Source organism: Nerophis lumbriciformis, linkage group LG01 (assembly GCF_033978685.3).
Source record: "Nerophis lumbriciformis linkage group LG01, RoL_Nlum_v2.1, whole genome shotgun sequence".
In the NCBI taxonomy this organism is placed as follows: domain Eukaryota; kingdom Metazoa; phylum Chordata; class Actinopteri; order Syngnathiformes; family Syngnathidae; genus Nerophis; species Nerophis lumbriciformis.
In genome coordinates this window covers 36,377,313-36,404,675 of record NC_084548.2, presented here as the reverse complement: position 1 = coordinate 36,404,675, position 27,363 = coordinate 36,377,313, and the positions used below count along the sequence as shown (strand labels likewise).

The 27,363-nt window shown below is 41.5% G+C and overlaps 1 protein-coding gene across 3 annotated transcripts; it reads right to left on the bottom strand.

The window, feature by feature from the left end:
* ncoa6 (nuclear receptor coactivator 6) lies at positions 1 to 27,252 on the bottom strand. Of its 3 annotated transcripts, none has more exons than XM_061980546.1 (17): positions 27,163 to 27,251; positions 26,129 to 26,453; positions 24,486 to 24,641; positions 22,905 to 23,027; positions 22,623 to 22,742; positions 18,142 to 18,945; positions 17,883 to 18,014; positions 14,064 to 15,357; positions 13,845 to 13,945; positions 8,878 to 9,266; positions 8,552 to 8,776; positions 5,307 to 8,193; positions 1,438 to 1,488; positions 1,317 to 1,347; positions 819 to 860; positions 449 to 582; positions 1 to 354 (listed from the first exon to the last, which is right to left on the bottom strand). In XM_061980546.1, exons 2-17 carry the CDS (start codon positions 26,412 to 26,414, stop codon positions 308 to 310), a joined length of 6,822 nt encoding a protein of 2,273 aa, XP_061836530.1. In that variant the 5' UTR covers positions 26,415 to 26,453; positions 27,163 to 27,251; the 3' UTR covers positions 1 to 307. The 3 variants fall into 3 exon arrangements, with proteins under 3 accessions (XP_061836530.1, XP_061836535.1, XP_061836542.1); XM_061980551.1 differs by having other exon boundaries at positions 8,552 to 8,773; XM_061980558.1 differs by lacking the exon at positions 819 to 860 and having other exon boundaries at positions 27,163 to 27,252.
* Positions 27,253 to 27,363: the final 111 nt, after the last annotated feature.

The following is a 27,363-nucleotide window of genomic DNA, read 5'->3' as shown; positions in this document are numbered from 1 at the left end:
TAATGGGACTGAAGCAGTAGAAAATTTTATTCAGTATTACAACATGACAAGCTCCATTATCAGTCTAAACATGATTAATCCAGCATGTTACAAAAAAAAGCACATCCATACGAGCACAATTGATATCCACACATTTTAACTACAATCTCACAGTATTTGATGGACATTACTCTTTTTAAAACTATCTGTACATGATTTCTTCCTCCAGTGAAAAATCATAACCCGGGACAGAGAATCAAGTGTTTCACAGCGGCAAAATAAAAACATAACCATATAGTTCACACCTTGTCAAAAGAGTCATTTGCTCCTATTTCGACTTCCTTCGTTTGGCCTGTGTGGGGCTGGCTCCAGTTTCTGTTGGAGTTTAGATAATACACGTGTGTTGACCATCATACGAATGTAGCAGTCCCCATTCAGATGGCCGTTTATTTATTACAGTATATGGTACCTTTTACAGCAGCATTTGTCCCTGGCCGGGCTGATCTCTTCCGAACACCGCTGTCGGCAATTGGCTCCTCCTCCACTTCTTTCTCTGCGCGGGAGCTGCGTCTGCTCGGCCCCTTGGGTTTCTCCACAGCAGCTCTAGGAATAGCAGGTACAAGAAATGCAAACAAGAGAAAGAAAGCAATAAAACACAGCATTATTAAAGAGGAGGCCAGTTCAACTCAGCGCTACTCAGGAAGATAAAAATACCGCGCAGGACTCTGCTGTTTTTCCTCATCTACCACAGATATTGTCCATCTTCATCCTGACAGTACCACTACGTCAACATGAACACTGCTTGTGTCTTTGCAGCGCAAACATGTTCAAATACATACCTTGGTACTAAGTTGATGGGCGTCTTTCTTTTCTTTGCCCATCTGTGATATAAGTGGAAAAACAGCTGTAAACTATCAACTGTGCTGAACAAACATGGCTTCACTTCCAAACCATATTAAAACAATTTCCAGAAAAAGAGATGAGGCCATGAAAGTCAGTGGAGTTGTACACTTTCTTGATAATAGGCTGAAATGATACTTAACCTGAGACATGCATTAGTATGAGTCGTTTGTCGCATGCTAATCATACATACCATGTGCTGAAGCCACGAGGCTCATTGATTTCACCATGTACACCCTTGGCCAACCACATAGTCTCCCCCAGTTTCAGTAGTTCGAAATGTCTAAGCATTTCTTCTTCAAGAGCGCAAGTCTTAAGGACAGGCCAACGTTTAAGATATCAATAATAAGGAACACCTCAATAAATCCCTTTTGTAGTTAAATCCAGCTAGTTGTAAAACAGTAAAACAACAATACTTAAGGTATAATAAATCTTACCCCTGATCAGGACCTGTCAAGGCCTCTTCACCTGAACAAGACAGAAAAGATGTCCGTGTCAACTCGTATTAACAGTAGATCTTGAGAAAGTTTTATTTTAGGAGCGTAATGACACACTCACTTGTCTTCTCACTGACAACAGGCTCTTCTGAAGCTTCTGGATGGATAGAATCTAAGGGAAGAAAGGAGTCAATACACATTCAGCTAGAATAAACAGAAAATAACCTATTACTCAGCTTGTGATACAAATAAATCAATGCCCATTATAAAACAATGTACAAAGGAACAGAACACAACATACATGAGTTAACATTTTACAGTGGGTACAGAAAGTATTCAATTAAAGTATTTACATTTTTCACAGTTTCATTGCAGCCATTTGCTAAAATCCAAAAGGTTAATTTTATTTCTCATTAATATACACTCAGCACACCATCTTGACAGAAAAAAACAAATGTAAAATTTTAGGAAAAACCCCTCAAAAATCACATGTACATAAGTATTCAGACCCTTTGCTCAATACTTTGTTGATGCACCTTTAGCATGTTCTCCCTGTGACTGCGTGGGTTCCCTCCGGGTACTCCGGCTTCCTCCCACCTCCAAAGACATGCACCTGGGGATAGGCTGATTGGCAACACTAAATTGTCCCTAGTGTGTGAATGTTGTCTGTCTATCTGTGTTGGCCCTGTGATGAGGTGGCGACTTGTCCAGGGTGTACCCCGCCTTCCGCCCAAATGCAGCTGAGATAGGCTCCAGCACCCCCCGTGACCCCGAAAGGGACAAGCGGTAGAAAATGGATGGATCTCAGTCTAGTCAGGGAAGTGACCAAGAACCCGATGGTCACTCTGTCAGAGCTACAGCATTCCTCTTTGGAGAGAGGAAGACCTTCAAGAAGGACAACCATCTCTGCAGCAATCAAGCCTGTATGGTAGAGTGGCCAGACAGAAGCCAGTTCTCAGTAAAGAAGTTTACCAAAATGCACCTGCAAGACTCTCAGACCATGAGAAACAAACTAATTTGGTCTGATGAGACAAAGATTGAACTCTTTAGCGTAAATGCCAGGCATCATGTTTGGAGGGAACCAGGCACCGCTCATCACCAGGACAATACCATCCATACAGTGAAGCATGGTGGTGGTAGCATCATGCTGTGGGGATGGTTTTCAGCGGCAGGAACTGGCAACTGCAGCAATGTACAGAGACATCCTGAATGAAAACCAACACTTCTCATCCAATCTGATGTAGCTTGAGAGGTGCTGCAAAGATAGGTTTGGGAAGTTTGTGGCATCGTATTAAAAAAGACTTGAGGCTGTAATTGCTTGTAAAGGTGCATCAAAAAAGTATTGAGCAAAGAGTTTGAATACTTATGTGCAGGTGATTTGAGTTTTTTTTTATTTTTAATGATTTGCAAAAAATTCTGTCAAAATGGGGTGCTGAGTGTACATTGAGAAAAAAAATTAACTTTTTTAATTTTAGCAAATGGTTGCAATTAAATAAAGAGTGAAAAATTTAAAGGGATCTGAGTACTTTCCTTATCCACTGTATATACTATTATTTAGGGATTCTTAACCTTTTTGACTTCGGGGACCAACTTTTCTACTGCAGAGGGGCATAGGGCTCACTTAAATGATGAATCAGTCATCTAATTCTTGATTTTCAATAATTATATCTAACCTACATACAGTTAACCTTTACGAATTATATGAAACAATGTGTTAATCACAAATATTATTTAATTTAACACATAAACCTTGGGCTTAAGTCAGGCTAGTTAGAAAAATAAGTACTAACCAAATATAGTGCATAAGAAGGGACTCCTATATAACTGGCGAAAAATTAATATACCGTATTTTCCGGGCTACAGAGCACACCAGTGTATAAGCTGCACCCACACAATTCCACAATAACATTTATTTTTCTATATATTAGCCGCACCGTTTTTTGTATAATTAGTTATTTACTCAGAAATGTTTGTAAATCTTTATTTACATACCATAATTGTTTCCAAACGGTGCCTGTAACACGGCAGTAAAACAAACAGAAGTCATCGTCATGGACCCACAAGCTGCGGAAGCTAGCTCTCCATACAGCTAAACAGACACAATAACTCCACGGTGACATTTTGGTGAAATTACAAAACTGGAACAATACAAACAGAATGCCTTTGTAAGTTAATAATACTAACACAGACACTCATAAACGTGTTAGCATATTAGCTAATGCTACGACGTTAGTTTCATTACTTTACGATAGCACGTACAAGTATGCAATAAAAAACTCCTACAGACATCACACATGCAACGGTTTAAAATATGAAAAGTTTTAGTTGTATTGTAAAACTTAAAAACGTTGCTTGAGTGATGAATGAAGAATCCATACCAGTAGAACGCTATGGATGACTATAAGACAGAATGGCACTTGTACTTCCGGTTTAAAAGGACTAAACAGAAGGAAATACTGTAGAAGTTCAACCCGCAGCACCTGCAGTGAGCAAACTCCTCCAAAAGATGGCGCCATAGCCGAAACAATAACACACCTTTATCGTGTCTGTTGAAAACTATCTGTTGAATTTAAAACAAAAAAAATCCATAAACCCGCTGAACCGTTTTATAAACCTCAGGGATCAAAGCATAAGAAAAAAGTAGCGGCTTACACATCCGGAATGAACGGTATATACAATTATGTTGAGCTAAAATGGACTAAGTGAATAATTAATGTTTCTTAACTAAAATGTCAATAACATTTTAGTGCAGATGAAAATACAGCTTCACCACTTTAGTCATATTTATTTTGCTAAAGAAACTTCTCTATGACTATGTTTACAATGCAGGCCAAAATGGCCACAATCAGATTTTTCAAAATCTGATTTTTTTCCAGCAGGTTCAGAGAATCTGGAGAAATCACTGCACATAAGCAGCAAGGCTGAAAACCAACATTGAATGCCCGTGACCTTCGGTCCCTCAGGCGGTACTGCATTAAAAACAGACATCAGTGTGTAAAGGATATCACCACATGGGCTCAGGAACACTTCAGAAAACCACTGTCAGTAACTACAGTTTGTCGCTACATCTGTAAGTGCAAGTTAAAACTCTACTATGCAAAGCAAAAGCCATTTATCAACAACACCCAGAAACGCTGCCGGCTTCGCTGGAAGTGTAAAAGTGTTCTGTGGTCTGACGAGTCCACATTTCAAATTGTTTTTTGGAAACTGTGGACATTGTGTCCTCCGGACCAAAGATGAAAAGAACCATCCGGATTGTTATAGGCACAAAGTTCAAAAGCCAGCATCTGTGATGGTGTGGGGGTGTATTAGTGCCCAAGGGCGTGGGTAACTTACACATCTGTGAAGGCACCATTGATGCAACATATGTTGCCATCCAAGCAACGTTATCATGGACACTCCTGCTTATTTCAGCAAGACAATGCCAAGCCATGTGTTACAACAGCGTGGCTTCATAGTAAAAGAGTGTAGGTACTAGACTGGCCTGCCTGTAGTCCATACCTATCTCCCATTGAAAAAGTGTGGCGCAATATGATGCCTAAAATACACAACGAAGACCCCGGACTGTTGAACAACTTAAGCTGTACATCAAGCAAGAATGGGAAAGAATTCCAACTGAAAAGCTTCAAAAATTGGTCTTCTCAGTTCCCAAACGTTTACTGAGTGTTGTTAAAAGGAAAGGCCATGCAACACAGTGGTAAAAATGCCCCTGTGCCAACTTTTTTGCACTGTGTTGCTGCCATTAAATTCTAAGTTAATGATTATTTGCAAAATAAAATTAAGTTAGTTAAGTCTATTCAATTGAATATAAGTTGAAAAGGATGTGCAAATCATTGTATTCTGTTTTTATTTAAGAATTACACAACTTGCCAACTTTACTGGTTTTGGGTTTTGTATTTTTTGGCGGCACTATATTTAGGAAACACTGCTGTAAATGGCCCTAATTGGACCAAAATGTACACCAAATTGTAAGGATTAAGAGAGGTTTACCTGGTATGGTATTTATAGTTTCAGCAGGAGTCACCACTTGTGTAATGGTAGGCTCAAAAGACAGAGGTCCAGCCTGAGAAAGAGGAACTCCACTGACACTAGCAAGAGGAGATGAATTTGTAGGTGGGGCATCCTGAATAGATCCAGGCACAGCAACAATTGGAGCAACAGATGGTACTGGATTTTGAACAGGGGTGACTGTAGAGAGTAAGGTGGCTGAGGAGACTGCAGTGGTCACACCAACTACAGTGACAAGGGGATTCTGAGAAGTCACAGCGTGTGTGAGATTTGAGACCGAAGCTGAAGTACTAGGCAAGGAAGCCTGGGTAGGAACAGAAATCTGACCAGGAACTGTCATATAGGAGGAGACTGCTTGTGTAGTAATGTTTGGCCCAGCAACAGTGGTGTGAGCCACTACAGGCATGACATGGGGTGGAGCTGCCACAACGGAGGACTGGGCAGGTATCTGGGAATCAGCTGTTGTAGAGAGAGCTGTGGTTACCTGTGTCAGCTTACTTTTCAATTGGGCAGTGAAAGAATGAGACATGGGGCCCTTTCTAAGTGTGCTTGGACTTGAGCAGGGAGGAGGAGAGACAATGGTAGGCTGAAAGGATGATGATGCTGAAGGGCTCGAATATGATTGCTGACTGGCTGGGGGACTTGACTTCTGAGCAGAAGTTGCTTCACTTCGATTCTCTATTTTAAGAGTCCCATGAGTGATTTGCTGAGGAACTGAGGGGGCACCAATTGGGGTGGATGAGGACACACTAGTTGGAAGCTGTCCAACAGTGCTTCGGGCAAGAGGAGAGGTGGTTATGTTCCCTCCTAAAGACTGTGAGGCGCTTGGGGCAGTAGAAAGTTGGATATTAGTAGTAGACATTTGGATAGGTCCCACCATGGTGACTGACTGAGATACTACTGTGGAATTGGATGACACAGTCGGTACTTGAAAAATCGGGTTAATAAAAACAGGGGTAGTGGTGATAAACTGAGGTGGTCGAGGGACAGGTGCCTGATGCCGGATATCCTGTGGCCGAATATTCTTGTTTGGGAGTGCTACCATTGTGGGGACCTTAGATGCAGCAACTTGAGATGTTGTGGCAGAAGTGATGGGGTTAGGTGTAACAAATACAGTGATCTGGTTTGGAGAAATAGAACTAGACGAAGCAGGAATTTGTATAACCGAGTGAACACTTGTTATAGGTTTAGGGCCCATGCCAGGTTTGAGAGTCACACTGGTTTGGCTAAGGCTAGAATTGACGTTCGAACTGGCACTAACTGCTAAAGAAAGATTGGTGTGAGTTGAAGTAATTGGGCTGGTGCTTACACTCTGGGCAACATTAGTGTTACTAAAGTTTGGAGAAAGGGTGGTATTTACATTTAGATTGGAAGTGACACCAGGAGAGGACAAAGGGTTTGGCGTACGACTGTGAGTGCTATTGAAAGTCATGTTTGTACTCGGATTCATGTTGTGACTGTGAAAAGGGGTTGAAACAGCAGGTTTAAGTTTAGCTTCCGATTCATTAAGAGGTGCAGAAGGAGCAGAGGCTTGCATGTCTGCACTCTGAATATTACTGTGAAGTTGTCTATCTGAATTCACAGACAACTTGGAACTGTCTTTTCCAAGAACATCCCTAACTGTACTGCCATGCACAGGCCGGTGGAGCATACTGTTGTCCAATAGCTGGTTGAGGGAAGTAGGAGCAGATCTGACAGAAATTGATCCCTCAGAGTCTTGCAAAGGTGCTTTGTGTGTTGGCTGTCTATCTACTGCCCCAGCCTGCAGCTCCAAGTCAGATTTAGGCTGCTGAACAGTGGGGAGACGAGGACTTGTCATTCTAGGAGCTGATAGATCCCTCACAGGCTGAGACTGAGACATTGGACGTTGGTCTGCTGTTGTCGTTAAGTTACTTTCTCTGACTCCCTCAGGTAAACCATGGAAGGTACTCTGAGTCTGATGTGTCTCCATGCTACCACTCAATTGTGAAGCTAAAGATACTGCATTTGGGGTTACTGAGGTAGGGCTTAGCATCATAGTTTGCCCCTGAGGGCTGACCAGTTGTTGAGGTTGTGGAGGGCAGGTGATGGTTACTTTTGTCCCCTTTTGTCTTCCAGGACTTGGTGTAGCTGACTTACGACTAGAAGCTGGACTTGACCTACGACTGTTGCTTGGACTTGCCCTTTTACTTTGTCCTCCAGACTGTTTGTCCTGTTTAGTGCCTCCTCCAGTACCAGTAAGAAAAGGCTGAGTACTGTTAGCGTTGTTTCCACCACTTACATTGTTGCTGTTGTTGCCTGGTAAATTTAAGTTTGGAGGTGCCTGTCCAATGGCTTTCAAAGTTGTTGGGTTAAGCCCTTGCTGATCAAACCCTCTGTTTAAGTTAGACTGCCTAGGAGGCAGAGGAATGTTTATTTTAGGCGGAAATAGCCCAGCAATTGAAGCATTGAGCCTTTCTGGGGAAAGATTGATTTCAGAGGGCTCAGTGCTAGGGGGACGATTAGTTGGGGTGAGGGGGTGATGGTATGGTCTGGGGCTGGCCCTGTTGGGAGTTTTTGGTCTGGAACTTTGGGAAGTTGTGGGGACATTGGGGAAATGAATGCCAGACATAGGTCCTCCTTGTTGAGGCTGAGTCGGTAACTGTTGTTGGGGACTGGCCCCAGTGTGCTGGGCCACTGACGGTGCAACAGGGCCTTGCTTCGTCACATGTGAGGTGGGACCCTGGTTAGCAATCATCTGTTGGGCCCCATTTCCAGGCTGCATGCCAATTTCGGGACCACTTGGCCTGTCCGGTTTTTGGTGGATCCCAGAAGCGGTCTCCTCAGAACCTGTTCCTTGGGGGCCCTGTGCTGAATCAGGAAGTGACATTCTCCGTGCAGCACTCGCAAGCTAAAAGACAATACACAGTACAACCGATTCAACAAAAAAAAGTCAGTAAACTCAAAATACAATTTAAGTAGCTCAAAATACAAAGTCGATTAAAAAAATCCATCCTACTAGATAGCGTTTTTTACAGATTATCTAGTAACTGTGGTCAAGCAGGCATACATCGTGGGAAGATACCCAATCACAGACTACTCCTTTGTGGGATTTATTTTATCCTAGCAGTTTTTGGTACCCACACAAGCACAGAGAGAAAATCTCATTTTGATGGCAATGCATATTGTAACATGTTTAGAGTTACTATATTATTTCCCAGAACTAAAACATTATTAAAATGTTTCATATAGTCAGCACACGCCCTTACCTGAGGATTTATGATCAGGGGCATCCCTCTAGCTTTATCAGGCGATTGTGCTAATCCTGCATGTCCTTGAAGGCTGATCATTGCAGGCAAGTTCCCTTGCTGTGACACAGGAAGTCTCTGCGCGTCAGGTTGATTGCCAATGCCACGAGGAGGGAGCTGACCTCCTGGGGCGATGGACATGCGATTTTTCTGCTCTTGCTGCATCTTAAGCATCATCAGCATCTGCTGTTGTAGTTTGTGGTTTAAATTCAGTAGAATATTGTAAAGTCTTGCGTCACTTCAAATAAATGTAATTAAGGTAAAGTATTGTGACACAATAAAATTACCTGTTGTTGCAGATGTTGTTGCTGACCTTGCTGCTGCGGCTGCAGCTGATGAGGGTGTATTTGGGGTTGGCCTTGACCTGTAGCTTGAGGTCCTGTCATCCCTTGAGCATTCTGAAGGCCTTGCATCTGCAACTGTTGCATCTGCTGTTGCATCTGCTGCTGCTGTTGTAGTTGCTGCTGCTGTTGCTGTTGTAATTGCTGCTGCTGTTGAAATTGCTGCTGCTGTTGTTGTTGCATTTGTTGTTGTTGCATGTGCTGCATTTGTTGTTGCTGCTGCTGCTGTTGCAGCTGCTGTTGATGTTGTTGTTGTTGTTGTTGCAGCTGCTGTTGCATAAACTGCATTGGTACCTGCTGTAATACTCTTTGATCACCAGGTTGGCCAGGAAAACCTTGAATCAAACACATACCAAATAGAAGCATGTTAACATTAAAAATACAAGCAATGTTGCTACAAAATTAAGACAACTGCCTACATAATCAGTAAAAATATTTCTATTGTCCCTAACTTTTGTTTGCCTGACACTCACTTTCATCCCAAAAATGTGGTATTACAACTGCCTACATGATCAGTAAAAATCTTACTATTGTCCCTAACTTTCATTTCCCTGACACTCTCACCCCAAAAATGTGGAATTACTGTAATGGCCATTTTTTGACAACTTTTGACATTTGCAATCAAGCCATTTACTATCGTATTACTTCAAGATGTCTAGGGCTTCTCGGTTTAGGCTTCTTCCCCGGGACTCAACCCCAGATAAGTGGAAGAAGATGGATGGATGACTACTTCAATATGCTGCAAAAATTCTGATATCATCCAAGCGTGATTCATCTAGAGCTGCAGCTATCGAATATTTTAGTAATCGAGTATTCTATCAAATATCCCGATCGATTAATGGAGTAATCAAATAAATCATATTTTTGCGTAATTTTTTTATTTTTTTGTCCAGTCCAGCTTTTCAGACAAATCATATTGTTGATGTAGATGCCCATATCGGTTGTACAGATGTACCTTACAAAAGAGAAGTGTGGGATACTTCTCTTGTTGCCTTATTTGTATTTTGACTTTATTAAATGGATTTATATTATTATTGGTGCAGCCGGGCCGCAGCAATATTTTTGCTTAATTAAGGTTTAATTATACATGTTAAGATGTGCCCTCAATTATTGGGTTTGGCCTAATTGTCCTTTATTTCCTAAACGCCTGTTTTCATTATTGAAGGCTGACACGCACGGCTGAAATGCGTCCGTCGTTGATTGTGCCAATTTGTGTGTGCTAATAAAAACAGGTGCGCTCACAGCCCTATGTGCAGTGTGGTGTGACCGCATAAACGAAGTTCTTGTCTCTCGTGCGTTTTTAATTGATTTCTCCACGCAAATCCGCAGAGCTGTTTTCAACCTGCCAACAATACATAAACAATATAAAAAGACAAACCGCTTAATAATGACGACAACAGTTTTAAATTTTAAGAATGCAATACAGTTCATTGCATTCTTTGCATGCAAAATAGTAACCAATGCTCATTTTGCCATCATAATCTGTTTGAGATGAAAACACATATATATAAAATTAGTTCAAAATGAATATTCCGAGAAAGTTAAAATAAAACTATATTCTCAGTATCAAAAATAAAGCAATAAGAACAGTTTTCATTATATCAATCATAAAAAGTGGATTAGGTAGTGCCTTTAATACTGCATTTGAAATGTGCAACCAGTGATGAGTCACCACCAAGCAAAAACCGCACATGCTCAGAAAAGTAGCGTCAGATTTACTGCCTGTACGATCACTCACTGGCAGAAATGTTGATAATGTTATTTATGGGCGTATGTCCGTGTGTAACCTGTGAGTGAAGGTGCACAGCGACAAGTGATGCCGATTATCCCAGAGACGCTAAAAAGAGAAAAGTTGATGACGAATGCCGTGTTTTAAACAAGACATAGACTGCCAAGTATTTCTTTACAGAAATTAAAGGTAAAGCTGTGTGCTTAATTTGTGGTACACAGGTTGCTGTGTTTAAAGAATATAGTGTAACGACCTGCTGAAGTTGATGTTGTGTTCTTGAGTGAGTGATATTCAGAATTCCCATTGTTGTGAACGTAGCACGCCTGTAAGGTGATTGGCAAAGAAGGAGGAAGCGTTGTTGCGGAAATGAGGAGTGAGGATAGACGTGCGTGTGGAAGGATAGAGATAAGTTGAACTGTGTAAGTACAGGTTGCTCAATAAAAGTTTAAAAAGAGCGTCAGACTTGGTGTGCACTTCTTCTGGACGCTACAATTGGTGTCAGAAGTAAAACTTTGTGGATACTGCCGCTGCTTGTGTGCGCATACTGCCGCTGCTTGTGTGCACATACTGCCGCTGCTTGTGTGCACATACTGCCGCTGCTTGTGTGCTCAGCCTGCTACGTCATCGGGAGGTACGTGCCATAATGTTTCCTGGCGACTTTTTCAAGATTGAACGGGAGGGGAAGGACACTGAGTGGGGACTTAAGGTGCCGGCAGCGACTGCAGATGTCTGTGTGAAAGAGAAAGAGAAAAAGAAAGAAAGAGAAAAAGAAAGAAAGAGAAAAAGACAGACAGAGAGAGAGAGAGAGAGAGGAAGGAAAGAGGCAGCGTCGGCATGGGGGAATTCCGCCCTCAATGAAGACTCCCAGGTTTGATGGCAAGGCGAACTGGGAGGCATTTCATCCCACTTCTGACACCAAATGTAGCGTCCAGAAGAAGTGCACACCAAGTCTGACGCTCTTTTTAAACTTTTATTGTGCAACATATACTACCATGAATTGATTTACGTGGACCCCGACTTAAACAAGTTAAAAAACTTATTCGGGTGTTACCATTTAGTGGTCAATTGTACGGAATATGTACTGTACTGTGCAATCTACTAATAAAAGTTTAAATCAATCAATCAATCAATCAAAAACACAGCTCAACTTATCTCTTCTGACACCAATTGTAGCGTCCAGAAGAAGTGCACACCAAGTCTGACGCTCTTTTTAAACTTTTATTGAGCAACCTACACTAACACAGCTCAACTTATCTTGTTCCTTCCACACGCAAATCTATCCTCACTCCTCATTTCCGCAACAACAACGCTTCCTCCTTCTTCGCCAATCACCTTACAGGCGTGCTACGTTCACAACAATGGGAATTCTGAATATCACTCACTCAAGAACACAACATCAACTTCAGCAAGTCGTTACAATAATTTTAATCGCCACTACACGACGAAGCACGAGGAAAAATACCGGAATCTGTCTGATGAAGCGTGCGCAAGGGAGGCTGATGCGTTGATGGTAAAAGTGCAAACCCAACAAGGACTTTTTGCCAAATTTCACCCCCCCAGAGATGCAGCCATCAGGACAAGTTTCGTCATTTCTCACAAAATCGCCAGAAAAAGTAAGAGGTTTTCTGACGGAGAGTTTATTAAGGAGTGCTTATTGGACTCTGTTGCGCTGATATGCCCGGAGAAGAGGGGCGCATTTGAGAACGTGTCACTCTCCCGACGCACTGTAACGAGGCGGGTTGAGACCATCGCTGGAAACTTGGAGCTTCAGCTGAAGAACAGAACTTTAACTGTTTTTCGCTGGCTTTGGATGACATCTGCAATGTACGTAACACCGCCCAGCTGCTCATCTTCTTATGTGGGGTAACTGCAGACTTTCAAATCAAGGAGGAGCTGGCAGCCATGCAGTCAATTATAGACACAACCACAGGTAATGACTTGTTCACATAGGTAAATGCGTGTTTGGACATGTTAGGACTGAAAAGGGACAAGCTGGCAGGTGTGACAACAGATGGTTGTCCAAATCTGACGGGGAAAAATGTTGGACTTTTAAAGAGAATGCAGGATAAAGTGACAGAAATTGACATTTTTGCATTGTATTATACATCAGGAAGTGTTGTGTAAGACAGTGTTAAAAATAAAACCATCAAAAGCAATCTGCTTTTGTATAAAGTTAAGTTAGGTTAAATTAAATTATTATTATTTATCTTACGGTATATCAAAAATAATTTGAGCATAATTTAATTGAAATATTGTCGGTGTGGCCCTCCAGCAGTGCTCAGGTTGCTCATGCGGCCCCCGGTAAAAATTAATTGCCCACCCCTGCTATAGTGGGTGCAAGTGCAAGCCATTCAAGTAGCATGTGGTTGCATGACTTGAATAACCCGTATAACTTTGCACAAATACTTTCGCGTGGTTACTAATTGAACACGACAGCTTGGATAGGGTTGTTAGTTTTCAACACCTTTTAGCAGCATTTAATGACATCGTGAAAGAACACATCCTGGTTATCATAATGAATAACATTTATTTTACTAACACAACTTTGGACGTCCCTCAAATCGGATGCTTTCTTGACAGGTGCTACAGCATCAAACTTGTGCTATTGTGGTATGCGAGCTCCACTTTGTAATGTTTGCATACTACTGCGTTTTCCTTCGATTTTAGTGTGAAGAGTTCCCACATTTTAAGAAGCGACAAAAGTTGTTTAATTCCCTCGTTTTGCTATGGCTCTTGTCCTCTGCTTTCTGCGGCGTCTGCCATTACGAGTTATGAGGGCGAAAAGGTTTTCTAAACTCATGCGTATTTAAAAGAGCGGTGTTGTGCAGTGCAGGGGGCGTATGATCTGTGACGTGAACACGCTGTGCAATACCTAAACAGTCCGTGCAAAACGTGAGCTTTGACTATTGTTTACTAAACGAGGCACAATGCCGTAAAAAAAACTTAACGACGCCTCGAGGCAGCAAAAATTCCTCGAATACATTTTGTAATCGAATTAGTCGAGGAAACGTTTCAGCTGTAGATTCATCTGTGCATCTACAATTATGCAGCAGAGATTGGCTCACGTTACATGTAAAATCTTATTCAAATGAACCTTTAATAATTGTATTTAAAAGTGTAACATTTTATAATCGTTATTATATTGTATATAGCAGAACAAACGAACAAAGCAATTTTTAAATACCTGCAGGCCTATTGTGGCCCGAGTTATCCAGGCCCAAACTCTGTTCACCACCTAAATTTTGCAGTTCAGAATCCTCCATAGTACCAGTCACATCAAGACCACTGGAAAATAAAGGGAATAAATTTAATATTTTTTTAATTTAGTTATAATGTTAGCATACATTGATCTGGTTCTGCAAAAATGCAACTAGGAAAGCACATACAATTAGCAAATGCTTACCCTAGCGCCTCTCCTTGCTGGGGTCCTTCTCCATCTTTGGGCTTCTTCTTTCGTGCAGGTTTCTTCTTTTTCGGTTTGACCTGGTTACCCCCACCTGCTTTTCCACCTGGTCCAAACTGGCTGGCTGAGATATCACTCTGCAGTAGATTTACCAACAGCGGGCTTGTCAATGTTACATCTTTACTGACAGGAAAACCACCTGTCTGTGCACAAGGTCCCCCCAATGGAACCTGACCCGGGAATTGTGAGTTAAAGTTCATGCCATGACCTGCAAAGTGTCCATTTCCCATTTGCATTTGCTGTGGGCCCCCCATCATGCCTTGTGGCTGCTGTACCTGCATATCAGGGACCATCTGTTGGACCCCCAAATCGCCAGTTCCGCTATTGGGATCTCCCAACGGATGTGGTTGAGAAGCCTGTTGCTGCTGCTGCATCACCACTTGCTGCTGCTGTTTTTGCTGCTGCTGTAACTGCTGCTGTTGCAACTGCTGTTGAATAAGAGGGTGACCAGCAGGGAGCCTCATTTGTTGTCCATGCATGCCCATTACTTGATTAGGATTGCCAGTAAGTGGCACCTGCTGAGGCTGCTGCTGGTTCATCTGCTGGTGGTGGTGGTGTTGCTGCTGAATCTGTTGCTGATGTTGTAATTGATGCTGCTGTTGCTGTTGTAACTGCTGCTGTTGAAGATGAGCCATTTGCTGCTGCTGTTGTGGAGTCATCTGCTGCGGGCCAACCTGGCCCTGAAACTGAGCCATGTTTCCTGGAACATTTGGTGAGGGACCACGCATCATCTGGCCAGGCATGACCCCAGGAGGCATTTTCCCTACAAACGCCTGTTTGTTGCCTTGCATTTGACTTGCAACCATTTGTTCCATCATGGAATTTTGCTGTTGCTGCTGCTGTTGTTGCTGCTGATGCAGGACCATTGCCTGATGCCCTTGACCTCCAACCATCTGACCCTGCCCATGAATCACCCCCTGGCCTTGCTGAGGCATCATTTGCTTGGGTGGGGTCATCCCTCCCCTCTGCCCTTGACTGAGAGGCCTTGAGAGGACAGTCTGACCTCCACCCTGGCCTTGAACCACCTGGCTGGGGGACGAGGACACGGGTTGGGCCTGATGCTGGAGGCCCATCATTTGATTCTGAAGGCCTGGCTGCTGCTGCTGGGTCATGCTAGGCCCAGTAGCTGTGCCAGGGGACTGACCTGCCATGCCACTTTGTACGCCCATAACATTGGGTTGGACATGTGGTGGGCCTTGCATTGAATTTGGTGTCGAAGAGGACTGCTGAACTCCTGATGCAAACAGACAGGGAAAATGGGCAGTTTACACATATGAAGTTAACATAAGTGACATTGCTACCTTCAGCTACTTGACTGTGTGTATTATAATTAGGCTGAATCATGAACAAAGTTGAACTCGATAAAACAAGTGAAAGTATGTGTATCACAAAGTGTGTAAACACTTGAATTACATTGTCATAACCCAAAGCTAAATTTGACACTAAATGTTATTGTGAACATGGATACAGTCTTCACTCACCACATCATGCTTCAAATATTGCGGTTTCACTTCATCACAGATTTTTTAAAGCATATTCTACATATCTTTGGCCTAAATTAAGTGCTAAATTGAGTCTTAATACGTCTTATATGTCTTACAGTGCCCACAGTCCTAGGGAGGATAAGCGGCATAGAAAATCGATGGATGGATGTATCACAGCGCAGTCTTATTTTGTAATATTGGCGATCGATAAAGATAGTCACCAAGTGCGACTTTCGTTACTGGTAAAGGGTGACATATGGAACACGGCAGCGATTAGACGCCATCTTTTCCACGACAATCAACTTGAATAACTTTTTGATGCACTTTATCTTCGACTCCTGGTTCATCAAAACACATCTCCATATTGGTGAGCCTTTGAGGTGAGCAACAGCGGGACGTAGCAAGACTCAATGGGATTTGGCACACCACTTAATGCTAAAAATACTTCTATCAGCAGTTGTCCAAGCTATGTTAAGTTGAGATGATCTTTGCTGATTAAGGATGCACTTCACCTTCGACAGCAATAACCACATGACATTGGTGAGCCTTGTGAGCAATGTGGAATGACAAAGCACGACACGTAATGCTAACAACACAGCTAATGGACGAGGCTATCTTAGGTGCAACTGTCAAGTTGACTAAGTTTTTGCAGAACAACACAGCTATAGTTTCACCATAACAAATCCCAATTATGAAAGTAATATTGTAGCAAGATTATTTGCAAATGCATATCTCAATCTGTGCGTTTATAATCCAATTCACGTGTCTGTGTACTTATGTGTGTGTCTGTATGTCAGAGTGTGTGCGTGATCAGAGCTGTGTGTTTTAAGTTTTTTGTCTGTATTGTTTTGTCGGTGCATGGGTAAAAAAAATCAGTTACAGACAAACAACTCTTTTTACAAGTTTGGATAGCTGCACGGCCGGACAACTCTTACACGGCAGAAGTGTCGCAAAAGTCACGTGTAAAAAGACGGCCAGTCAGGGTTCCTGCTTCACACAAATCTGATTACAGACACACAAATATTTTTATGCGCACACAACTCTTAGACTCAGATTGCATTGCACATACACACATCTGAATACGCGCACACGATTATGATTACGCACACACAACTCTTTCACGGCAGAAATGTAGCAAAAAGTCACGTGTAAAAAGACAGCCAAACGGGGAATTACCGGAATAATTTTTTTTTTACCCACAAAAATCAATACGGACAGACAACTTAAAACACGCACAAGCGGATCTGATTACACACACACACACACACACACACGCACGCACGCACGGACGCAGGCAGAGATACAGACACAAACAATACAGACACGTGAATTGGATTACAGACACACATATTGAGATACCCATTTGCAAGTCATTTTGCCAGAATAATACTTTGATACTCAATTCAAACTTAGAGAATGTGACAAAGTACTTCCACGTACTGGCCGTGTTGGTTATAGCAATGATACTTGGAGGATCATTGGGCTACTGGTAAGTACTGTAATCTACAGTAGAACGCACCCAATAATGTTAAAAAAACATTTTTAGAAGGTTGTAAACCGTTCATATACTCCAACTATGAAAATATTCGACTTATTAATAATAATCATACTTTGTGGAAATTTGTTTACCATTGTCAGGCCTGGAACCAATTACCAGTTAATAACCGATGGACAATTGTAACACACAATGTCAATGATTACATTTAAGACGCCAATCATTAATTCAAACTTAAAAATATGGTTTGGTGACAGAATCCGTGTATCATTTGTTTTTCCACGTGAAACCAACACTAAACAGAAATCTACATGTTTCTCATAAGTCATTTTGCAAGTAAAACAATGTGTCATGTTTTTTTGTACATATATTGATTAAATCAAATATTAAAAAAATATTAAGTCCATAAACGTAATTTTTTTAAATCCATTTAAAACGCTGAGTTCACCAGGAAGCGGTTTGACATGGTAAATTTGGAGGCTTTTGCTGACATAATTACACTTTTGGAAAGCGACAAAACACAATCCGAAATATAGACCACTTTGACGTAAAGGTGTCGGTGAACGCGTCTATCAAACAGATTCGCAAATATTGAATTTTTAACGCCTGTTATCATTTGCTCAATTTTCAATTTGATAGATGATGAATTCGTAAAAACGAGAAGATATACATTTTTAGTCTTTGTTTAAAAAGTGAAAGTGAAAAAGTGATGTTTTTGTTTTTCTAATGTTGGTTTAAAAAAAACAAAAAAAAAAACAAGAGCTACTAAGGGCATTTTACCTGTGTGTGTCAATGTTTGGCTACTCTGTAGCTGCTGACTGGATCCTTGACTGGGGGTTCCTGGAGTATTAGCGCTCACCTGACCTTGAGAAAAGTTTGGGTTTGGGAAGCCCATAGGCCGCTTTGGCATACCTGTAATTAGTACTCATTGACTTAGTCATGTAAGCTATCAAGTGTTTTCTCATAAATAACATGTTGTATATAGGGTTTGGTTATTTTAAGTGTGCAATGTCATTCACAACAAAAAAATGTTACTGACCAGGATGAACTTGTGTTCCAGGTTGTCCATGTTGGGGCATTCCTATAAATCCTTGTTGCATGGTACCTTGTTGGTTGAGGGCTGCTCTTCCTGGTGAGCCAATACCCTGAGGAAAACCCTGTGGTGTTGTAGGCCTCTGAGCCATCATGGGGGGAGTACCAGGAGAACTCTGCTGAAAAGGAGATGATGAGGACCCTGGGGACTTGGCAGTGAGATTTCCCTGTTGGCCAGATGTCGGTGGAAGGGTTGGAGGAGGTCGAGGTGGCCCAACAATACCTCCAGGGCCAACCTGTGGTACTTTAGGCTGGGGGGCAGCAAACTGACCCATTCCTGCCTGCTGTTGCTGCTGCAACTGCCCCTGTCCAATTGCATTAAATACCTGACCTGCCTGCTGGCTACCAAATGGATAAGGTGGTGGAGGGTGACTGGGCGTCTGAACTGTGACAAGAGAAGGAGGTCTTTGAACCATCTGGGCTTGAGGTGGAGGCTTCCTCCAGCCAGGGCCTCCTTGGGCAGCTGGTGTCTGAAGCATTCCAGAGGGGGTCCAACCAGGAGGCATTGCCATCTGGCCCGATGGATTGAATGGATGTCTGGGTCCAAGTTGAGAGAGCTGTGCTTGCTGTTGAGCTTGTTGCTGTTGATGATGTTGTTGCTGAAGCTGTTGCAAAGCAGCAGGGTTGATTGGTCTTCCAGCCTGCATATGATGGGCAGCCTGGGGAGGAATGGGACCAAGGGGACCAGCCTGTTGGTGTTGAAGTTGTTGCTGCTGAACTGACATGCCTGGCATCATTGGATCCATGACATCTAAATTAGAATGTAAATTTGATGATATGATACAGTTCTTTGGAGTACACAACAGTAAAATATCTATAAGGGCTGTCAAAGTTGTGAGTTATCACCGGAGTTCGTAGCTGCTAGCAGCCATAGTGTTGCAAAGTTTTCCTTAAAGGGGAACTGCACTTTTTTCGGGAAATTTGCCTATCATTCACAATTCTTATGTGAGACAAGCAAATATTTTTTTATAATGCATTCAAAAAATATGTACCGCATTCTGATAAACATTGACAAAAGTCAGCTAACAATGGCAGTCATGGGATTTGTTCTATCCGCCTATTAAGCGCTCTAAAAAAGCTATCACATGTAATATTTACAAATGTTGGTCATTTCAAGCATACAACGGCGTATTAATTTCAAGAATGCATCCCATCCAACGTTCGATATTTCTTTCAACAACAACTACTAATCATTGCAGACTTCATGAGAGCCAACAACGACTACTTTGGGACAACTGATAACCCAGAGACTTATATTTTTGAGCCAGAATATATGGAAGATGAGCTACAAGTTTTAGAAGTTAAGTGATAAGCAGATCCAGCAAGTAGGACAATTGCTGAAAGTTAAACAAGAAATACAAGCTACGAACATAATAAAACAATGTCTGCTCTGAGTGGGATGCCGACTGATGGGATGTTTATATCTTCCTGTTTAGATGAAGAATTAATCATAATTCTCAAGAAGGTAAAAGAAAAAAGAAAAATAAATGAGTGTCTTTTTGTATCTTTCTCATCACCTCTGGGTCTAAGTAAAATGTCAAAATTGACCAACTTCTCAGTGTATAGCCACAACCTTCTAATATACAAGTGAGAGGCATGATTTATAATCTAGAATTAACGTTTACCAACTCAGAGGCGATGCAGCAGCTCACCAGCTCAGTATGTCAATAGCTGCATAAGCTACTTACCTCTCTGATCACGGCGCCGCTAAAAGTAGTTTTTGTTTTTTTTAACAATATCGCTAAAACTTGGTTAATATTCAGGTTACCAGATGTACATGGAGTATTGTTGGCGGTTTTTGGATGATTTTTAGAGGGCTTTATGGGCGCAACACTGTATATTACTTCCATTAGCTGCATTGTTAGCCTCCTCTGTAGATTACGAATTACAATGCATAAAAAAAGAAAAACATATGTGTTCTTGTTGAACATAAGGATTGTGAATGATAGGCAAAATTCCCAAAAAGTGCAGTTCCCCTTTAAGTCTCTTGCAAAGTTTCTGAGTTGCGGGTTGTGACTTTTGGCGGCTTGTTTTTTAATGTGTGGTTGCTTATATAGACTCTCTTTTCTGTCCTCACAATAAAGCAAACCTTGAGTGTAGGGCTGGGCGATATATCGATATACTCGATATATCGATATACTCGATATATCGCGGGTTTGTCTCTGTGCGATATAGAAAATTACTATATCCTGATATTCGAGTATACGTTCTTACGCAGTTGCTTTTAGCTGCAGGCATTACACTACAGGCTCTTCTCACTCTTTGTCTGTCCTTCTCACAGACAACAAGCGCACCTTCTTACATACGTCACATACGTATACGCCCTCGCAGAGCAGAGAGGTAGCAGCATGGCTAAAGTTAGCTGTGGTGCGAGTGGTAATACGAGAGAAAGAAGGTGCGAATCTGGTAACAAATGAAGGGAGAATTAATTCCCAAGAAAAACAGCAGGTTTGGCGGTGGTTTGGCTTCAAGAGGAAATATGTCGAACAGACAACCGGAATTTGTGGGGAAAAAGCATTGCTACAAAAAGTAGCATTACTGCTAATATGTAGCATCATTTGAAAAGTCACCTGCTAGAGAATGAAGAGTGCTTACTCCGCATGTCAACATCTCCATTCGGTGCCACACGCCCACACCATCAAAATTCCAGATCAACACCGTATGTACCGGTAGATTAACTACGATCAAAGTATTGGACAGGACGTCGAAAATGTGTAATAAAGTTGTACTTTATATAAGAAAAAAATGGCATACAAAATGATCCTTATATCTGGTTATCTGTCATTCATTCACCCGAAGGCTTGTAATCCTCAATCTCAACAACCACAATGCACCTGCTCCCGGTCTTTTTAACATCCGGTTTGCCGCAATGAATTGTGGAACATGCAGTATTTTAGTTAACCCTTTGTTAAGCTATGAAGTAGAAAACAACTCAATTCAATGTCAGTTTTTCTCAAATAATCAATATCAAATACATGTATAAATCAAATAAATTCTCTATTAACTCTTTTTAGCTGTAAATAATAATAGATCAATTTATCAGCAATTAAATCAAGCATGCAAATTATGAATGATCATCACACATGAACTACAGTATATAACCCATAAGTTACAACACCGTATGAAAAAACAGTCAACAAAAGGAGACAACGTCCGCAGGAACCTACCACATAGCGAAGGACGTACAGTCGTACACAATTTGATTTCCTATTATGCAGCTAATTTTTATTTGACAGTTATTGAAATATCTTGTGTGACATCATGCACAAACGTGCACTTTATTTGTTTTAAACTATTGTAGTGGTGTTCTGTACAAAAAGTGCACTTTAATTTAGTGTTGTTATACGTCATCTTAGTGACATCATGCACAAAAGTGCACTAATAGCTTGTTTTAAAATGTCTCTGACAATTTTGCACTTTCTGTTTTGGAAATGCCACTGCTTAATAACTGTTTAATAAATACTGTGTTGGTCAATTTACTTAGTTGTGATTTCCCTCTCTGCCTGAAAGTTTAAAATGAGCATATATTAATGCAGTATGAACAAGAATGTTTTAATGTAGACACATAGAAACATCATACTGCTGTGATTATATGTATGAAGTGTTCATTCAAGGCTAAGGCAAAATATCGAGATATATATCGTGTATCGCGATATGGCCTAAAAAGATCGAGATATTAAAAAAAGGCCATATCGCCGAGCCCTACTTGAGTGTATTAGTAGTGAACCCTAATCCTACACAACTTTTCCTGGTTGTGGTGCCCCCAGTCACTTTGGCCTGCCCCCAAAATGTACCAACATGTCAGATTACAACCTCGCCCTTCAGCTATCGAGGTGAGAGGCATGATTTATGATCTGCAATAAACTTTCACGAGCAAAGGAAGCAGCTTACCACCCCATGATGTAAACATAGACAAATATGCAAGTGGTCACGGTGCCGCTATGAATTGTTTGTGTGCGTTCGCGTTTATAATAACAATACCACTAATACTTGATTAATATTCAAATCACAAAATGTAAATTGAGTATTGTTGGTACTTTTTGGATGTTTTTATACTTTTATTTATGAGTTACAATTCAATAAAAAAATACATCTGTCCTTATGTTTTTCATATTGATTGTGAACAATAGGCAAAATTCCCCCCAAAAAGTGCAGTTCCCCTAGACTGGATTAGACCTCATGTTAAAAGATTCTTATGTCTGTTCTGTGTGCATCTGTGTCTGTGTCCATTTTGTTAAAAAAACAATTAATGAACAAACATTTGCATAAATTAAACAAATTGTCCAGTCTAAGGTTGGATGTACATTTAAATAAGGTGCACCTATTAAAAATGAAAAACTATTATATGCGATTATTCGCAATTAAATATTTTAATCGTTTGACAGCCCTAATATATATATAAGTACTGTACTTGTTTAAAGTATTTACCTGTTTGTGATGACGGTCTTGAAAGACGTGGATGCATCTGTCCACTGCCACCTGGTACTAGTGCCTGACCTGGCATCGCTGGGCTTGGGGGGACCATCGAAGGATTGGTCATCCTCATTCCTATTTGTGGAAAAATGCATTATTCATTTATGTTGCCAAACAATAAAAAATTATTGTGATTATCTTGAGGTGGGCAATTCCATTACTGAGTACTCCTGTACCAACGGAAACAAATAGATATTCAAGCATTGTTTCATTGTAGCAGTGAAAGACCAAATATACCTGGACCAGGCTGTCCTGGAAAACCAACATCCATTCTCATCTGGCCAGGTGCTCCAATTGGTCCGTTAACTCTAACTTCTTGCCCACGATTTGGTCCCCCTGCAACATTGATGGCCCCCTCTCCTAAAGAATAGTGGGACCAGTGCAAGTTACATCAAGAGCCATTCTCATCTTTGGTTTGTGGTTTGTTAAAATTGTTTTAAATGGAATCATCATATACAACAAATGACTACGGCAACAAAATTGCAATGACATGCCATGAAGATATAATACACCATATGTTAAAGGCCTACTGAAACCCACTACTACCGACCACGCAGTCTGATAGTTTATATATCAATGATGAAATCTTAACATTGCAACACATGCCAATACGGCCGGGTTAGCTTACTAAAGTGCAATTTTAAACTTCGTGCAAAATATCCTGCTGAAAACATCTCGGTATAATGACGTCAGCGCGTGACGTCACGGATTGTGGAGGACATTTTGGGACAGCATGGTGGCCAGCTATTAAGTCGTCGGTTTTCATCGCAAAATTCCACAGTATTCTGGACATCTGTGTTGATGAATCTTTTGCAATTTGTTCAATGAACAATGGAGACAGCAAAGAAGAAAGCTATAGGTGGGAAGCGGTAAATTGCGGCCGACTGCAGCAACACAAACACAGCCGGTGTTTCATTGTTTACATTCCCGGAAGATGACAGTCAAGCTTTACCATTGGCCTGTGGAGAACTGGGACAAGAGAGACTCTTACCAGGAGGACTTTGAGTTGGATGCGCAGACGCGGTACCGTGAGTACGCATGCAGCTGCGGCTTCCAAACATTTGATCGCTTGCCCGTACGTGCGTGCCGCTATGTGCATGTCACGTACGTAACTTTGGGGACTTTGGGGAAATATATGTGCTGTATGAACTTTGGGGAGGTGAACGGTACTTTGGACTGTGGGATTGAGTGTGTTGTGCAGGTGTTTGAGTTGTATTGGCGGGTTATATGGACGGGAGGGGGGAGGTGTTTGTTATGCCGGATTAATTAGTGGCATATTAAATATAAGCCTGGTTGTGTTGTGGCTAATAGAGTATATATATGTCTTGTGTTTATTTACTGTTTTAGTCATTCCCAGCTGAATATCAGGTCCCACTAGCCTCTCACAGCATCTTCCCTATCTGAATCGCTCCCACTGCCCTCTAGTCCTTCACTCTCACTTTCCTCATCCACGAATCTTTCATCCTCGCTCAAATTAATGGGGAAATCGTCGCTTTCTCGGTCCGAATCGCTCTCGCTGCTGGTGGCCATGATTGTAAACAATGTGCAGATGTGAGGAGCTCCACAACCTGTGACGTCACGCGCATATCGTCTGCTACTTCCGGTACAGGCAAGGCTTTTTTTATCAGCGACCAAAAGTTGCGAACTTTATCGTCGATGTTCTCTACTAAATCCTTTCAGCAAAAATATGGCAATATCGCGAAATGATCAAGTATGACACATAGAATGGACCTGCTATCCCCGTTTAAATAAGAAAATCGCATTTCAGTAGGCCTTTAAGTGGTCACAGAATTAAATAAAATTCAAAACTGTATCCACCTTCAATCTGCACAGAAAGAATCCCCAGGTCTCTGAGCTGCTGCTGGTTGTTCTGAGCCAGCAGCCTAAGTCTTTCAGCAGCATCCCGTGGAATGTTGAAAGTAACGCGCACACTGTTCCACGGCTCCACGTGCTGTGGATGCAATTTATTGGATTCTAAAAAAGAGCAGAATTTACAATTTCAGTGTACAGGTAAAACTAAATTAAAAAAAATAAATTTTGTGCAAAAGCTTATGGTCATCAATTCAACTTGAAATGTGAAACTAAAATATGGAATAAATTCATTACATGTCAAGTGTGAGATATGTCAAGCCTTTATTTCTTATGATTATCATGGCTTGCAGTTTTTTAAAACCCAAGTTTAAAAAAAAAAAAATTCACTTTGAGGTTTTCATAAGCTATAAACCATAATCATCAAAATTATATAAAATGAAGGCTTGAAATATCTTGAGTTGGATTTTATTATTCTATGCGTTTTATAAGCCTAACAAACACACTGATCTGTGGTGTCCATGTTTTCTCGTGTAGTAGCGACTTACTTTCATTTACGTAATCCGGTATTCTGTTGACATGAGCTGCTTCATCGAAAAAAGCTACCACCGGTGTCAACTAATTTACACTGCAGTCGCATCAAAAAATTATACCGCAGGTTTTGAAACTCTGATTTATATATCAAATAAAATATATACTAAAATAATCACTTACTTGAAGCGCCAGTGACAAGTCAACTCTTCATCTACAAGAGGGAGCTCAATTCGACAGATCACAGACACATTTTTTGTTTACACTTAATCCAACTGCTCAAAGAAGTGACGTCACGGCCACATTGGAGCCACATTGGGGCCTGAGCACAGCCAATCCCTGAGGACCTGTTCAGAGATGCCTGGTTGGCAGGATCCTGGAAGCAGTCGTAGGAGACGGCTTGGCCTTCCCATATCCAACAATAAATCTGGGACCCAGGAGGCAGGGTAAAAGGAGAAGACTTGCCACGCCAACTATGCCCTGCTGAACCGCTTGCGCACTTGATTCAAGTAATCTCTGAAGAAGTGGTGCCTTTCAGCGAGTGCGGCATGCGAGTGTGGCGAGCCTGAGCAGACTGCCGAACACGTCATCACCAGCTGCCCCCTAAGCAGCCTACCCTCAGAAGCCGACATTTTCCCACTTAGAACCAGAGACGAGGGCGTAGCTACATGACACTGAGTAGGCCATCTGATGGTATACGGAAACAAAAGGGGCCTATGCGCGTTTATACTGGAGTCTGTTAAAGATCACATTTTACTTGCAGTGTAAACAGACAGCTGGGAAAAATCGGATTTTGAAAAATTCGGATTTGGTCTACTTTGGCCTGCAGTGTAAACGTAGTCTATTTCATTAATAAATTCCACCTTGTAAATCTAATTGCTGGAATAAAAGAACTTTGCATGTTATGCACATTTTTTTGAGTTTCATCTATATACAAAATAGAAATCCGATTAAAAGAATGTTAATAAATCACACAGTCATGTAATACTGAGATCAATGATGATGCTATGGTGAAAATACAAATGTACTTCCAGACATACAGTTAACATGTTGCAAGGCCATTCATACCAATAATGTGTTTATAATGCAAGGACAGAATGGTGTATGGTTAACATACTAACCCATATCAAGCATGTTAGGTAGACCGCTTAAAACCGTGTCCAGCTTATTCATGAAGTCTTCATCTTCCATATTCCCTTGAAAGGCAACAAAAACGGTAAAGTCTTCTTCCCCCCGATGTCTTTCTTCCGTGTCATATTGATGGCTGTCTCCATCCTGGACATTCACAGGGCTTCCATGGCAACTCTCAGCATCATCACCAACACCAGAATCCCTGTCGGAGTCATCATCTTGCTCCGGGTCCTCCGTCCTGTGGGACAGCTGAGGGGAAGTGCCTCTGTGCGCCATGCTCCTCTTTCTAGGAGAGGCGTTGGGAGCCGTTTTATGCTAAAATTGCGCACAGAAACACAGGAGATCATGTCTGATGTGGATCACTGTCATTGTCAGGAGTGATGGCTGTGTCTCGCCATCACACTAACAACACATCACATGGTAATTATTCTCACAAATATAAGAAAGTGTACACTGTGCAGGATTCAAGCATAGAAAGTCTGCAATTCAATTCAATTACGTCAAAACGCGAACGTCACTTGGACGTTATGCCTTGGGTTAGTCACACTAAACCCAAAATAATGCGTACAACAAATGTCTTGTTTTGGCACCGAATGGGGTGCAGGTGATGTCTTAACTACAAAAAGGATGACATTATTGTTTCATAATAGGAGTTAAATATTATATCTCCATGTAGCGTGGATGACATGGCCCAGCAGTAGCGGGCCTAAACGCAAGCGTCTGTACAAGTTAAACAGCCAGTCTAGTAAAAACAACACATGTATTCAGCATTAAAAACATATGTGCGTTTTGCATTGCTTACTAAAATGCTTATTATTTAATGTACTTAGAGAATGGACAAAATCCGTGACCAGGCGGATCCTTAGCATCTACGCAAGCGTCAATTAGCAAGCGCTAGCGACATGCAGGTAATTCACCGCGGATGTATTAAAACGACAAATGATAGCGTCTCAGTTTCTAAAGGTTAACATGTGAGCTGCATATTATTTACGGTCGGTTACAATGTGATTTGAAAACGTCTTACCGCACATATTCCTCTGAAAATGTAAGCGACCTATCGACATCTGCTAGCTAAATTGGCTAACAAACACGGATCACGAACTAGCCAGCTAAGCACTTCCGGTGAGGCTTTTAAAAATAAAACAAGCAGCATGAAGTATTCAGTACAGTAAACTTTTACAATTCAAATGTACTTAATGTTTATCTTTTATACATTATGCAATTA